Source organism: Artemia franciscana, chromosome 7 (assembly GCF_032884065.1).
Source record: "Artemia franciscana chromosome 7, ASM3288406v1, whole genome shotgun sequence".
NCBI classification, from domain to species: domain Eukaryota; kingdom Metazoa; phylum Arthropoda; class Branchiopoda; order Anostraca; family Artemiidae; genus Artemia; species Artemia franciscana.
The window spans coordinates 15623273-15636956 of record NC_088869.1 but is presented as its reverse complement, the minus strand read 5'-3'; the positions used below and the strand labels follow the sequence as shown (position 1 = coordinate 15636956).

Genomic DNA, 13684 nt, shown 5'->3' with positions numbered 1-13684 from the left:
ATATATATATATATATATATATATATATATATATATATATATATATATATATATATATATATATATATATATATATATATATATATATATATATATATATATATATTTATATATATATATATATATATATATATATATATATATATATATATATATATATATATATATATATATATATATATATATATATATATATATATATATATATATATATATATATATATATATCTACAATATCTTAAGATCAACTTTGGAAAGGAAACTTTCAGGGAGTATTTTAAGAGGGGTGTTAGGCCTCGAATTTGAGGCTTGGGAAGGAATAGAGAAGGGTCAAACATTTTGCATCTCAAATCTGCCTAGAAGCTTTGGCACTTTAACCCCCTGTGGGACCAGAATGTATTCATACTGAAGTAGCAATGTAAATGGTCAGACACTATATTCAACAATGTTAGAAAATCCACATCCACAATATCTCCTGAACAGTTTTGGAGATCAAATTTTAAATTTCTTAAGGTGCTGCAAGGTCAGTACCTCAAATTCTGACTTGGAGAAATAAGAGGTAAATCTGCAGTAGCTGCTTGTATCCAGGTAATCAAATAGTGTATATATATATATATACTATGCTCAAGAACAACATTGATCATTCACTTCTTTTTCTGATATCTCTGTTCGCTTTTAAGTTATTTTAGGGTTTCTCTCTTCTCCCACTTATGTTAAATATCGTTTTTGTCTATAGAAATTTTTGGATAATAGAGCTTTTGATACCAAAATTACGTTTTTCTGGACCTGAAAAATACTCAGTAACAGTTTAATAACTGTCTTTTTTTATTTTCCTATCAAATTTTTGTATCATGCAAAATTATGCCACTTTGATTACTACAAATAAATCTTTTTTTAACATTGATAACTTCGAAGACCACACTGCCTTTCCATGACGCAAGTAAAACAGTTAAAAATAGTGTTCATTCTCAGCAGTAAAACTAAATGTAAAACTGATAAATAAACTAGCAGTGTAAAAGCAATGTAAATGTAAAAGCAACGTAAAAGCAGTAAAACTGATGATGAACACTGTATATGTGTTCGAAATATCCAGTTAAAAATTTTATATCTGTTCACTGTCGATTAAAAGGTTTTATCCCTATTTTGAACTGTTTTACTTTCTTAATATTTAGACCCCCCCCCCCCCGAATTACGAGTTAATGAACAACTGCTCATACTGGTAGCGACGTGTCTATAGGTTGTAAATCACAAATTAAGGTTTTCAGAAAAGTTGATTTCTATTAGGTCTTTATTCCAATAAGTACAATAATACGTTTAGCCCTTGAAAATTGGTTTCTGTTTCAAAATACGTATTGCATATTACCCATCTTCCTTTCATCGCCGCTTACAAAACCATCCCTGTTATTTTCGTTTTCCTTACCATTATCATTGGTTGGTTCATTATTGATTCATAAAACCAGAGATACGTTCTGAGTTCCAGTTTCTTTTTCTTGTTTTTTTCATTTTTATAAACAAACATAAACTAATATTTTTTTACTGCAGGAAAAGGCTTTCCCTACTATAGCGCGCAAATACTGAAACCATTAGATGCTCTAAGAATGTGCTGTATTAGCAGCTACAAACAACAAGGCCAATGAAATCAATTTCAGCATTTGAAACGGAATACCAGGCGAAGCCGTAACATACAAGTCCATTGATACTGTTTTAGAATCAACAAAGAATTATCATTACGCAACAGAATTCTTAAATTCACTAGATTTGCGAGGTACGCCACAGCAAATTTTAATGTTAAAAATTGGTGTGCCAATCATTTTCCCCTGAAATCTCACCACTTTGCCGCAGTGCAAGACTACTGCAAAGATGATGGTCCATGTCGTTGAGGCTACCATTCTGAATTGTTGAAGGTGTAATTCCTTGAGCTTTGTTCCATCGCAGCAACGCGCGTCGAGTGCATTAGTTACTGATAACGATTTCAGCCTACTATTTTGAGGGAATGTTAAACCGAAGAAACACTGGGATTGCTGTTTTTCGTAAACCTTTCACTTTATTACTAAAACAGTTTTTTATTTAGTTTTATTGAATCTCAGGTTTTTTCCCAATATCCTATTGAATTAGGAGACCATATATAATGCTGCATTGATCATTCTCTCAATGAAAATACACAGTTCATCTTAAAGGTCACTGTACTCAAATTACAAATTGTGAATTTGCAAAGCCCGTTTCTCGGTCATCGAACTGCTGAGATCTTACTTTTTCCAATGACCAAAAGAGGCGTTATACTCGCCAGAGGCACTAAAGAAAAATAGAAACGAACCAGAGCATCTAATTTCTAATTCGTTAAATAAAACAATATAAAACTCCAAATAGTCATCACAGTGATCAATAACGGTTTCTGTATCCACCGCCACTTTGATAGCCTTGGTCCTGAGATCCGCCCCACCCACCTCCAACCTTTTCTTGATTTTGAGTCCATCCACCTTGAACGCGTCCACCGCGACCTCCTCCACCTCTCCCGCCACGTCCTTGATACCCTCCTCGTTGAGATGCTGAAAAAAGAAAACCAAATATAAGCAATAGAGCAAAAAGAAAACAGAAAATCATTGCTTTCAGCTTCAGAAAGAACCAACAAGGAGCAAGTCCCATCCATTCAGAATTGAAAAGTTTGAAAGAAATAATCTGAAACCGCAAATCCTACTCAAGATGTATCACACATCTTTATACAAAATCTTGATACATCTTTTGTTCATACAAAAGATGTATCACAAGATGAAAACTAGAAAAAATACTTCCATTAATCCTGGTAAAAACAAAATACGAATAGCACTTGCCCCACTCTCCCTGGAAACATTTTTAAGAGGTTATGTCAATACTTTCGTACTCAAATTGATCATATCCACATTTAGATGAGTTACACAAGAGTCAATAAAACTGTCTCTTTTTATAAAACCAGACAAAATGTGGTATTTTCGAGTTGATAATGGTTTCTATTAGGGCCCGACCTATATGGATTTTTGGAATCTGATGTCGATACCGATTATACCAGTATCGTACCGATACAATAATGATTTAATTTGCCGAAAAATTTCCTTCCGGGAAAAAACCTAACCTGAAATTTAAACTCTGCATTCTCTGCCCATATTCATACTCACGTGTTTCTCCCTGGTCTATTACACACCAAAGAACAGCCTCAATAATTCACTGTGGATTCCGAATAAAGCGACATATTTATTTAGAAAAACAAGTAAACCAAACAAATTTCTAGACTGGACACTAAAAATTTCAAGCCGGTTTAGTTACATAAACATAAATACGTGAAAATCTGATTGAAAGAAGCGTAAGATATTTTTGAGATTGATTATTTGAAACTTAAATTTCAATAGCGGGAATTTGTATTTTAATCATTCACATATTAATGTGAAGACTACAACTATTATTAACAAATCACCGCATTCTTAAGCCGTCTGAGGCCAACACAGCTACCCACGACCCTATTCCATCCCAGTCTATTCAAAGCCTCCCTTTTTACGCCCTCCCAGGAAGTTCACATTTCCTTTAAATCTTTTTTTATGACGTCCTCCCATTCCAGATGGGGACAACCTGCTTTCCGTTTAACCCTAGGCGGTTAGCCGAAAAGGACAATCTTCGGCAATATGTTCTCTGGAAAACATCTAGCAAATCTTCATCCGCTTTTCGAAGCACTCAAGCTTCAATGCCATATTTGACCATTGTCATCACAGTAGCTTCTAATATTCTAATCTTGGTTTGCAGACTTATCTTCATATTCTTCCAAACTTTTTTTTAACTGCGAAAAGAAAAAAAAACTTGTTTTGCCTATTCTTGGATAGTCTTGGCTATGCTACTTTTAATGTCTTCACTGCTCCCACCGTCTTTACTAATAATACTACCAAGGTAAGTGAAGCTGCCCACCTGATTGATCTTTTCGTTCATCAACGCCACCTTTTCATCTTCACTTATTCCTAGCCTTAGCGACTCAGTCTTCTGAACATTAATTATCAAACCTATTCTAGTCCTCTGAACTCGCAAAACCATTTGCGAGTTCTTGTTTTTTGTTTTTAAAAAACAGTCTTGTTTTTTTTATGCCTGATAAATTTAAGAACTCCCTACATACAAGAGAAAACACCAGTAGCTAGCCGCCAACACATTTAGGTTTAGCTTAATGTTAATCATTGAGCCGAGTATTAGAGGCATGAAGAAAGAAAAAAAGTCACAAATATGTAACACAAAAGATTTACAAGATAGTTTTTTTTTAGTTTATAAATAGTCTACAATGAGAACCTTGGGTTCCTTTAAAATTTCTGCGCAAAACACGGCAAAATTTAACTGTACTTCGTTTAAAATAATGTTTTAATAGCATACGTGAATATACATCTCGAATGCAATTCGGTGACTTTTAATTTTGTACGTTTACGAGGAAACATCTTAAAAACAAGATGTAAAACTCAAAACTGAAAAAGAACTTATTCAGTAATTTCTAGACTTAACAAAAAAACCTTAGAACTAAATGTATAAACCTTAGTTATATTAATACTAAAAAAAATTAAGTCTCTAAGAAGTGTAACTGTGATAAGAGTAACATCCAGGAGACGACCCTGCATCTAGCCACGGAATGCATTCGCCTCTAATTGTTTAAGGATCAGCCCCATGTTCCATTTGAGAATAAAGAATACAGTACAATTCTTATTAGAAGAATAAAGGACAATTCTTCTCATAAAAAAAGGAAAAAAAAATATCAAACTCTAAGAAAAAAAAAACAACCATGGCATGGATAACAAATCGCAGAATAGGAGAAGAGATAAGGGAAGAAAGGGAATGCTTACCAGGAGGAGCATGTCTCTTCTGCCAGGATGGCATCTCAGGGACAGGAGCTTGCTCGGTACATCTACCCCCTCTGTCGGGTACCATTCCAATGATTACCCTAAAGAGTTGAAAAGAACGCTGAATAAGATTTTGAGAGTGATAAAAAAGATTGGTAGCTTAAAATACACAGGATTTATTTTCAGTAAATAAATAAGATAAGGTATACTTTATTCACATCATCCAAGACCCGTAGCTTTAAGAGTCCTTCTCCGCAGCTAGCGGGACAGTAGAACATCATAGAGAGCTGTTTAAGGGCTTCTTTTAAAGGAAATGTTACATCTCGTAATTAAAAAAAATCATAATATATAAAATACATCTATTTTTCAATAAAACCCCAAATTTTCGCATACAAGATGATGCTATCCTTCAAACGGTGTTTTGGGTAACAGTGATAATTAAATAATATAACAATAAATAATAAAATGTCCGTGAGCCGCGGGGCTCACGGACTAATACGCTTCGCTCTATAGTAATGTTATCTGTAAGCAAAATCGGACGTTTGTTTTGTTCCGATACAGCTGGCTAGTTTAAACTCGAAAATGAAAGTGAACATTGATGGATATTAACATTGATGGATGCGTGAGTATTTTTTACTTATCTTTCGACTTCCTACTATACACAAATTACCAGTGATAACTGGAATTAGTATTTAAAATATAATTTCTTTCATATTGTACAATCCCAACATTTCCCTCGGCTTCAAAACCCTGCCTACTTTACGCTTTTTTAGTTTGTTGAAGGAGGATTTTAGAAAGCAAAAAAAAGTATGCGCTTCTAGAATTAGCATTTCTAAGTGCCATAGTATGGAAACTGTGTTGCTTGGCAGCATAGTTTCCAGTTTAGACAGCTTGTGACCAAACTAAAGCTTTACCTATATTTCTCCAATTTTAGATTGAACCATATCTTATAGTATTTTTATCTTCTCTTTCAGAGGAGCGTTATATATACAAACTCTTACAACGGCACATTCACTGAAACAAGACGACTGTAGTCAGATAAACGCATGCCAGACCCTAGGCAGAGAATACCTTCAGTTGGAAACCACATACCAGAACAATGGCATTAAACGAATGGGAATATGTTTCAAATTGTAATTTTATTACTTTCCTTTTATTTACTAGTCTGGTTTAGGGACGTTGTCAGAATTCCATCTATGTGGGTTTGACGAGGGTTGTCACCTAAGCCGTCGGAGGGGGGGGGGAGTTTACAAAAAACTTTAAAAAACAAATCATAAAATTGTTTGTATTCATTTTTGTTACGTTTTTACGAGTCAGACAAACATTTCGAGAGGGGGAGGCGTTACCTACCCCCTCCCACATTTCAGGAGAGAAAGGGGTTTGAAAGGACTATGAACTGTAGGACCAAGGGATAACGAACAGAAGAAGGGAAGGGCCTATTAGATACTTATTGTATATTAAATGAATTTCGGAACAAGTTCTAGTTGTGACTAGTCTTCTTATTATAAATGTGTGGGCAAAACCCCCAAAAAATCCATATATTACATATATATACCATACAAAACATATACAACCAAAAACAGCATTCAAACATACAAAAAACTTAAATAATATTAAAACTGGCATTAAACTAGACAATCAAGAGGCTACGCTATATAGCGTCAAAAGTGAACAGAGGTTACCCCCCCCCCAATACATCCAATCAAAAATTTGAGATAATCGGATTATTCAGAATAGTCCAAAGATAAAATAACTACAATTGTAGGATTGACAAAGCTCCCGACAGCTTCAGGGCAAATACTAATTCATACAAGCTCTCCCACTTCTTGACATATAAAGTTTTTTAGTGGGAAAGGTGCGTTCGATCCTTGATCTCAAAAACCGCTTAGGGTTTTAGAGTGAAACTTTAAGTCAATGTTGAGAGGGATGCCGAAAACAATCAAAACACGGCAAGAGCGTACTGGTTGTGAAAAGGAAATATTAGAAAAATTTAAATGATAAGAACTGAAAACACAAAAAAATCAAACCAAAGCATTTTTGGTTTAATTTTTTATTGAAGATGGCAAATAAGTAAAATTTCGGGGAAAATTCGGGTGGATACTCAATACAACAAGAGATACAATACTAATACTGGCGGAATAAGAGGAAGTTCAATATTTTTAGTAACGAAGATGATAATTGAGTTGATCAGAGGAAAAGACAGTGTACATTTACGAGTCCTATGAAGATTGCAGGGATGCTAATTAAAAGTGAAAGACTCATATGAAAACAAAAGGATATCAAGTAGCAATGGTGTCAATACCAAACAAATGGTTTCCTGGGATTGGATTTTAATATCTGCAAAGCTGCCACAGAATTTTCTAGTTACCCTCGTAAGAATAAAACCTTCAATAAATACCCAAACACCTCTGAATGCCGTAGCCTTTGTGTCTAAAGATTATGTTTGTGGGCGTAAGCCAGCAAGCAGCTATGATAAACAATCCGAGTAATATTCATCTGCTAAATGAACAGATAAAGCAGTGATTTCGTCATCGAGGAGTCGGTAGATTCGATGTGTGAATTTTCAGAAACTTTTGTAATTGCAGATGGGATTTCCCATGTGATGATTCCAGAGATGCTAATTAAAAGTAAAAGATTCATTCGAAAACAAAAGGATATCAAGTAACAATGGTTTCGATACCAAAAATGGTTTCCTATGATTGGATTTCTTGGTTTACCAAACAATTTGAAGGAAGAAAAGTTGACGTCAAAATAATTCTGGAAAAACTATTTGATTGAACTTAACAATAACACAAAATTCTCAGAATTAACAGTGGAAAAATCTGCCGAGACCTCTTAAAATACTAAGACTCCTGCGTAACCACGGAGGGTGACAAAAATACCCGTACTTGAAGTAAAATCTTACTTATGCCCTGTTTGTTTTATTAAACCAGAAAAAAATAATACTGAAGCTCATACCTATTGATATCAGTTTTGGTTTTTTCACGAACTGAGGCGCTAGTTGTCTTTTCAAGAATGGCAAGGTCTTGACGTGCGGCCAAAATGTGCGCAAGTCTCACTCCTGGCTCAGGATGCATTTCTGACCGCATTTGACCATAAACTTTGGCAATTTCGTCCAACTTTCCTTTTACACGAGATGACCACTAGGCAGAACGATAACAAATGCATTAATGCGAATACAAAAGGTAAAAACAACAAACCTGACAGATGTAACATAAATTGAAAAAAAATAGGACACTTTTCATTTGTCAATTGCTCTATTTGTTATATAAGTTTATTTTTGTTTATACTTCTGCGTGAATCTTCTAAATTCAATGGGTTTTGCATTCTGTCAAATTACCCCCCCCCCCTTTTTTTTGTAAACCTACTGTTCAACCTTCAATTTTTTATTTATCTTTATTGGATGTTGAATCATGTTCTTCAAAAACTATCCTAATGTGTCCTAGAATGAACATAACTTTTTGTTATTGATTGCATTAAAAAAGTACACAGGTCTTTAATGCATAATTTATTTATTTTTCCCAGCCATGTCGCACGGGATGTGTGTCCTTAAACCATCCGAGGAGCTATCATTCAACTAGAAATTAGAAGTTCTAGTTCTCCTTTCAAGAATCGAGGTTAATTTTAGCCTCTTTTACGTGCCCTTCTGACTACCCATTCACCCCTAGCCCTACAAAACATCAAATATAAATTTTTAGATAACCAATTTGTTCACACTCGCAAGGAACTACCCTCGGCCCATAGTTACCAAAATTAAAAAAACTAGCAATTGAAACTTCTGCAGAATTGGCTATAAGGTTGATAGGCAGATATGATCGTGGTACTGTTAGCACCGAAATCATTTTCTAAGAAATCTTATTATTTTTAATGCTGGTGAAGTAAGAGAACATAAAATGAGAGTTGTTGTATTTCAGCATCTGAATGCTCTTGCACTAGATTTTTTATAGAACATTTTTAACTTCAATTCGTTTTATAATGATTATTCGCATAGGAATGCTGCTAGTCTTACATCTGAGCCACTGAGCATAAAGGGAGCGAACCATTTGACAAGACATACAGGCCCATCAGTTTGGAATTTGGTTCCATATTTCGTTTATCAAGCAGAAAGTGTACCATAACTAAAGAATCGTATCAAAAGGTTTCTACAAGGATCTGGTACAATAAAGGTCCAAGTGAAGGTTATTTGTCCTTCTAGCTGATATATTGTTTTTCTATATACTTTTTTTTTGCTTTAGTGCGACTTGTGGTCACATTGAGGTTCCTTTTTGTTAATAAAATTGTTGACATTAATTATATATTGTTAGTTGAACATTTTCTGTTGGGTTGAGATGAAGGAATACAGAAGAAGTGGGATTGTAAGCCTTAGAATTATGGTTTCTAATCATGGATATTATGATGGTACTCGTTTCATTTTTCCCAGCCTTTCTGATCCGATAACGGCACCAAAAGTACACTTTTTGGGAGTCATATGGCACCTTATGGTCGCATTGTCAAGTCAAATTTATTAAATCAATTAAATAGAAACATCAACTTTTAAATGAGCCCTTAAACAGGTATCTATGATGTTCCAGTGCCCCGCTAGCGGCGAAGAAAAAAAAAAGTGGTGATCGGTGCTAGCCATGCAAACAAGCGTTTTTTCCTGTTGTTCAAGACGTTTGTGTCTTGAATAGGGTTTTCAACAATGGCATTTTCAATGGCGTACTTTTCCTTTGGATCCGACACCATTTCCGAGGAGTTTGGGTTCTTTTTTAAAATTCCTACAAATTTTGTGTTCAAAATAACAATTTAATACTAACATTAATTTAAGTAGTAATAACCATTCCTGAATCAGCTATAAACAGAAATTTCGTATCACTATACAGTTTTCTTAAAAATGCATTATTAAACTTTTGGTTACTTTGGGCCGTGGTTCACTCTTTACTAGGTTCCAGCTATTGCTGGAACCATGATTCCAGCAACTAAATGTACCGCAATCAAACTAGCCATTCAAGGCCTATTAAACATGCTCTTTTTTTATTGAAATGCAAAAAATGTGATTTTTCAATAAACACCGACAGAATAACAAATAAATTTAAATTTAAAAAAACCTCCAATAATCCCGTCCATTACAGGTTATTCTGTTGATTTGAACCACTTATACACATTTTATCAACTTGATAATATAATTCTTAGTTTAACTTTCCAGGTAGATCCACTAACCAATTCATTTTTATTTTGTAAGAGTCTCTACTTGATGAAACAATCTTAAGGCTCAGTGTTGTAGCCCAGGGACGCAGTCATGGTGCTTGGGGTCCCTTTTCAAATCCTTTCTTCAACCTTGATTAATTATTTATTATAACACACAGGAAAAAGCCTATGGCATTTTCTTAGTTAGAATAGTAAAGAATGAACCACAGCGAATCAGGCAGAAAAGTCAGTCAGATATGGCACCGTACCCCGGAGAAGCAATATTTTTTTGGTAAAAAAGTAAATTTATTTTAAATAAGATTTTGATTTTTGGAGTTCTGGCTAGATAAGGGTAACATTATCAGAAAGAGGCAAGGTAGATACCAGAAAGACAATTCAATTACAGATCGTGTCTTTATACATTCCAAGCTCTCATAGGAAAATATTGCAGGGGAAGGGTAAGCTATATGTCACCTTCCTTGACTTCGGAAAACCATTCGATATTATTGATAGGCATACCTTGTTCCATTACTTTGTTAACACTGGGCTACCTGGGCCTTTTATTAAATTGTTAATTTGCATGAGATTACTTTATCGGTAATATTACTGTCAAGCAAGGCATACATAAGCTATTCAGAACTTTAAGAAGCCTGTCAAGGAGGTACGCTCTTACCAAAGCTCTTCACTTTGTATATTAATGGTTTGGTAGAGTACCTTAAACAGAGATGGGCTCTGGTTGTCCCACTAGCGAATACCATGTTTTCTTGTTTACTGTTCACTACTGACGCAGCTTTAGCGGCCAAGTCAACCGAGGAGCTCCAAAATCTGCTGAATTTAGCTGAAGCTTACTTAGAATCGAAGAATGGTAGTAGGAAGCCCGGAAGATACCATGATTTCTCGTTCACTTATAAAGATGAGTAAATAAAAGTAGCCCCCGATACAAATACTTGGAATTCATGCTCGCGGCAAGTGGGAACTAGATCGAACCCACTAAGTTGATGATTTCTCGTGGAAAGCCAGCCGCACGTGCTCTTCAACAAAAACACGCGATAGGAATTATGAACATGAAGATGCATAAGTACCTTTTCATGACTAAAGTCCTACCAGTTGCCGATTATACTTTTGGGTCGAGAGGGCCCCCAAGGTGAGACAATTGGAGTCTCTGCAGTTTATGTATTTTAGAAAAGTAGTAGTTCTACAAAATAACTTTAGCAGCTTGGTTCTTAAAGGTGACCTGGACTTACCAAGTCTGCGACATAGGAGGACCACACAGATCATTAAGTTTTGGTTGCAGATGTTTGCCCGTCTAAAGGCGGCTTGCAATGAGACGTTGCATTCTTCTAAAAAGGCAACATGGCGAAAAACAGGTTAATGCCTTGCTGGATAATGTTGGCTTTCCGTGAGCATGAAATGAAAACAGGGTTCCTATTGCAAACCCGATGATTTTCTTGGTATATTAGAATCGTACCTTCGGGTCCAGGAGATTTAGGTTTGGCTTACTGGTGTTGAGAAGTCAAGTACCCTAAGTTTTTATAAGGAGATTAAAGTTGTGCGTGGAGAGGGGGTACATCGCTAAAAATCGGAGGAATAAAATCCTGTTCATAGACAGTTTCATTACTTTTTAGGTGGATAGAATAACAGTATTTGTCACATGCAAACAGGACGGTTTTCGGCGCTAGAGTAAATAAAAATACAGTTTTTTACAAATTTACTTCTAAAATCACCAATTTCGTTCATAAGAAATAATCACAGAGCATTGTTCTATGTCAAATAGCTGTGCATTCAAGCTAAAGCAAGTCCATAAAATAACTATTTTAACAGAATATGATGTACAACTTTTGCACTTACTACGTACAATTTTCTTAAATTTCATATTTTTTAGTACTAAAATTAGGCAAAAAACCAAATTTCCTTTTTTGGGGCCATTTTTATTGTATAAAACTACTTTGATATATATTTTAACAACATGAGAACTAAAAACTACATTACCGTAAAACTCTGAATGGTAACATCAACTCTCTTCAATAGGGTTTCCCTTCTCATCTTGTACTCTTTGACCATATCTTCGTAGATAGCTTGAAGTAAGAACCACTGTTTTTCTGTCAAACCGTATGTAAATAATGGTTGACTTATTATAGTGGGCGGAGCCTTGGAAACAACTTCTCGTAGCTAGAAAATAAAGATTGAGAACATGTCGCCAATGCTACATGTCTTAACTGACACGTTCTGAAAAACAGTTACTGCACTTCTAAGAGCCCTCTAGTGGGACTTTATTTACTGATGGCATTTACACAGGTATATTTACTTTATAGAAAACAGGTATAAAATGTTCAAACAACCATAGCTCAAAGGATCGTGGTTGCCTTCGTAGAGACACCCTCCTAAAGAACGAGTCATAGCCCATAGTAACAGAAAATTTAAAAATGCGTTTTGAAAAAAATGTCAAGTGGAAAAGAATCCTCGTCTGAAGCTAATTTAATGATGGTAACTTTATTATTTTAATTAATCTTAATGGTAAAATTTTATTCCGAAAATAGCTTTGTGGGAATTTTGAAAAACGCAAAAACGGTGCTGGGTCGAAATGGAAACTGCAGCATTGGAATCGTCATAACCAAAAACCACATTGTAGAGATCCTCCGAAGCCATTGCTAACGCATGGGGAGTCAAATCGACTTTTCAGTTTCAGGGTCTTTTTTTTTAAAGGGCAAGTAGCAACTTTGTTGCCGAGCCTTGCAGCAGTGAGTCTAGCAGAGCATCAGGCCATTTTGCTACCACAGGGTTAGCTCAAAGACAATTTGACATAATCTAATGTACAATATAAATGTCCTGTGGTGGCGCAGTGGGTTTGACCTTAGCTTGGTAATACGGGACCCAGAGATCGAATCATGCTGCAGCAATGCACTGCAGGGCCGACCCAGGGACCTTAGTAGTCAAGAACCGTCGTTAATCTGATACAATACAATGTACAATATAACAAAGTAAAGTTTCAAAATTAAGGTTCAACCCCTAACTTATTGGATTTTCTTTCTGTTTCAGACATTTCAGACTCTAAACCCTATTTCTGCTCCATTGAAAATTCATAAATTGTCAGTTATTACCAATGAAGCCTTGCAAATCACGATACACCCGAAATGCCCTTTGTCCTGCCCTTCCCCGTCCCGGATTAATATTTGGATCCTTGTTTCGATACTTGTTTGGCCAGGGGTAGAGCAGGCCCAAGACCCATTAGTTATATATGGCATCTCTAAATCCAAACTATGAACACGTACACAATCCGCTTTGAGTTTTAAAGAAAATTATTTAAAAAAACTTATTCCACAAATTAAGTTTTTCAAAAAAGCAAAGAACTCCATTAAACCAACCAAAGCTAAGAGATCATATGGCACTTGTGACGAGGTCGGAAGAGCCAAGAGCTCATATGGCATGAGCTCTATCGAAATTCTAAGAATCAATAGATTAATTTAAAAGGAAAATCAGAGGCTTAGTGCCGGTGGAAATTTGAAATAAGAGCTCTAAGACACGAGATCCTTCTAAATATCAAAATTCATTAAGATCCGATCACCCACTCGTAAGTTAAAAATACCTCATTTTTTGTAATTTTTCTCTCCCTTCAGCCATCCCAGATGGTCGAATCGGGGAAAACGACTTTATAAAGTCAATTTGTACGGGTCCCTGACACGCCT

The 13684-nt window shown here is 35.3% G+C and overlaps 1 protein-coding gene across 2 annotated transcripts in view; it reads right to left on the bottom strand.

The window, feature by feature from the left end:
* Nucleotides 1–2314: 2314 nt before the first annotated feature.
* Nucleotides 2315–13684, bottom strand: part of LOC136028892 (protein FAM98A-like) — a 32849-nt gene continuing 21479 nt past the window's right edge. For both annotated transcript variants that reach the window (XM_065706855.1, XM_065706854.1), the window contains exons 5-8: nt 11991–12170; nt 7794–7978; nt 4839–4936; nt 2315–2546 (exon numbers count right to left, since the gene is read on the bottom strand). In XM_065706855.1, coding sequence (XP_065562927.1) covers nt 2380–2546; nt 4839–4936; nt 7794–7978; nt 11991–12170 — 630 coding nt within the window. In that variant the 3' untranslated portion in view covers nt 2315–2379. The remainder of the gene's footprint in view (nt 2547–4838; nt 4937–7793; nt 7979–11990; nt 12171–13684) is intronic.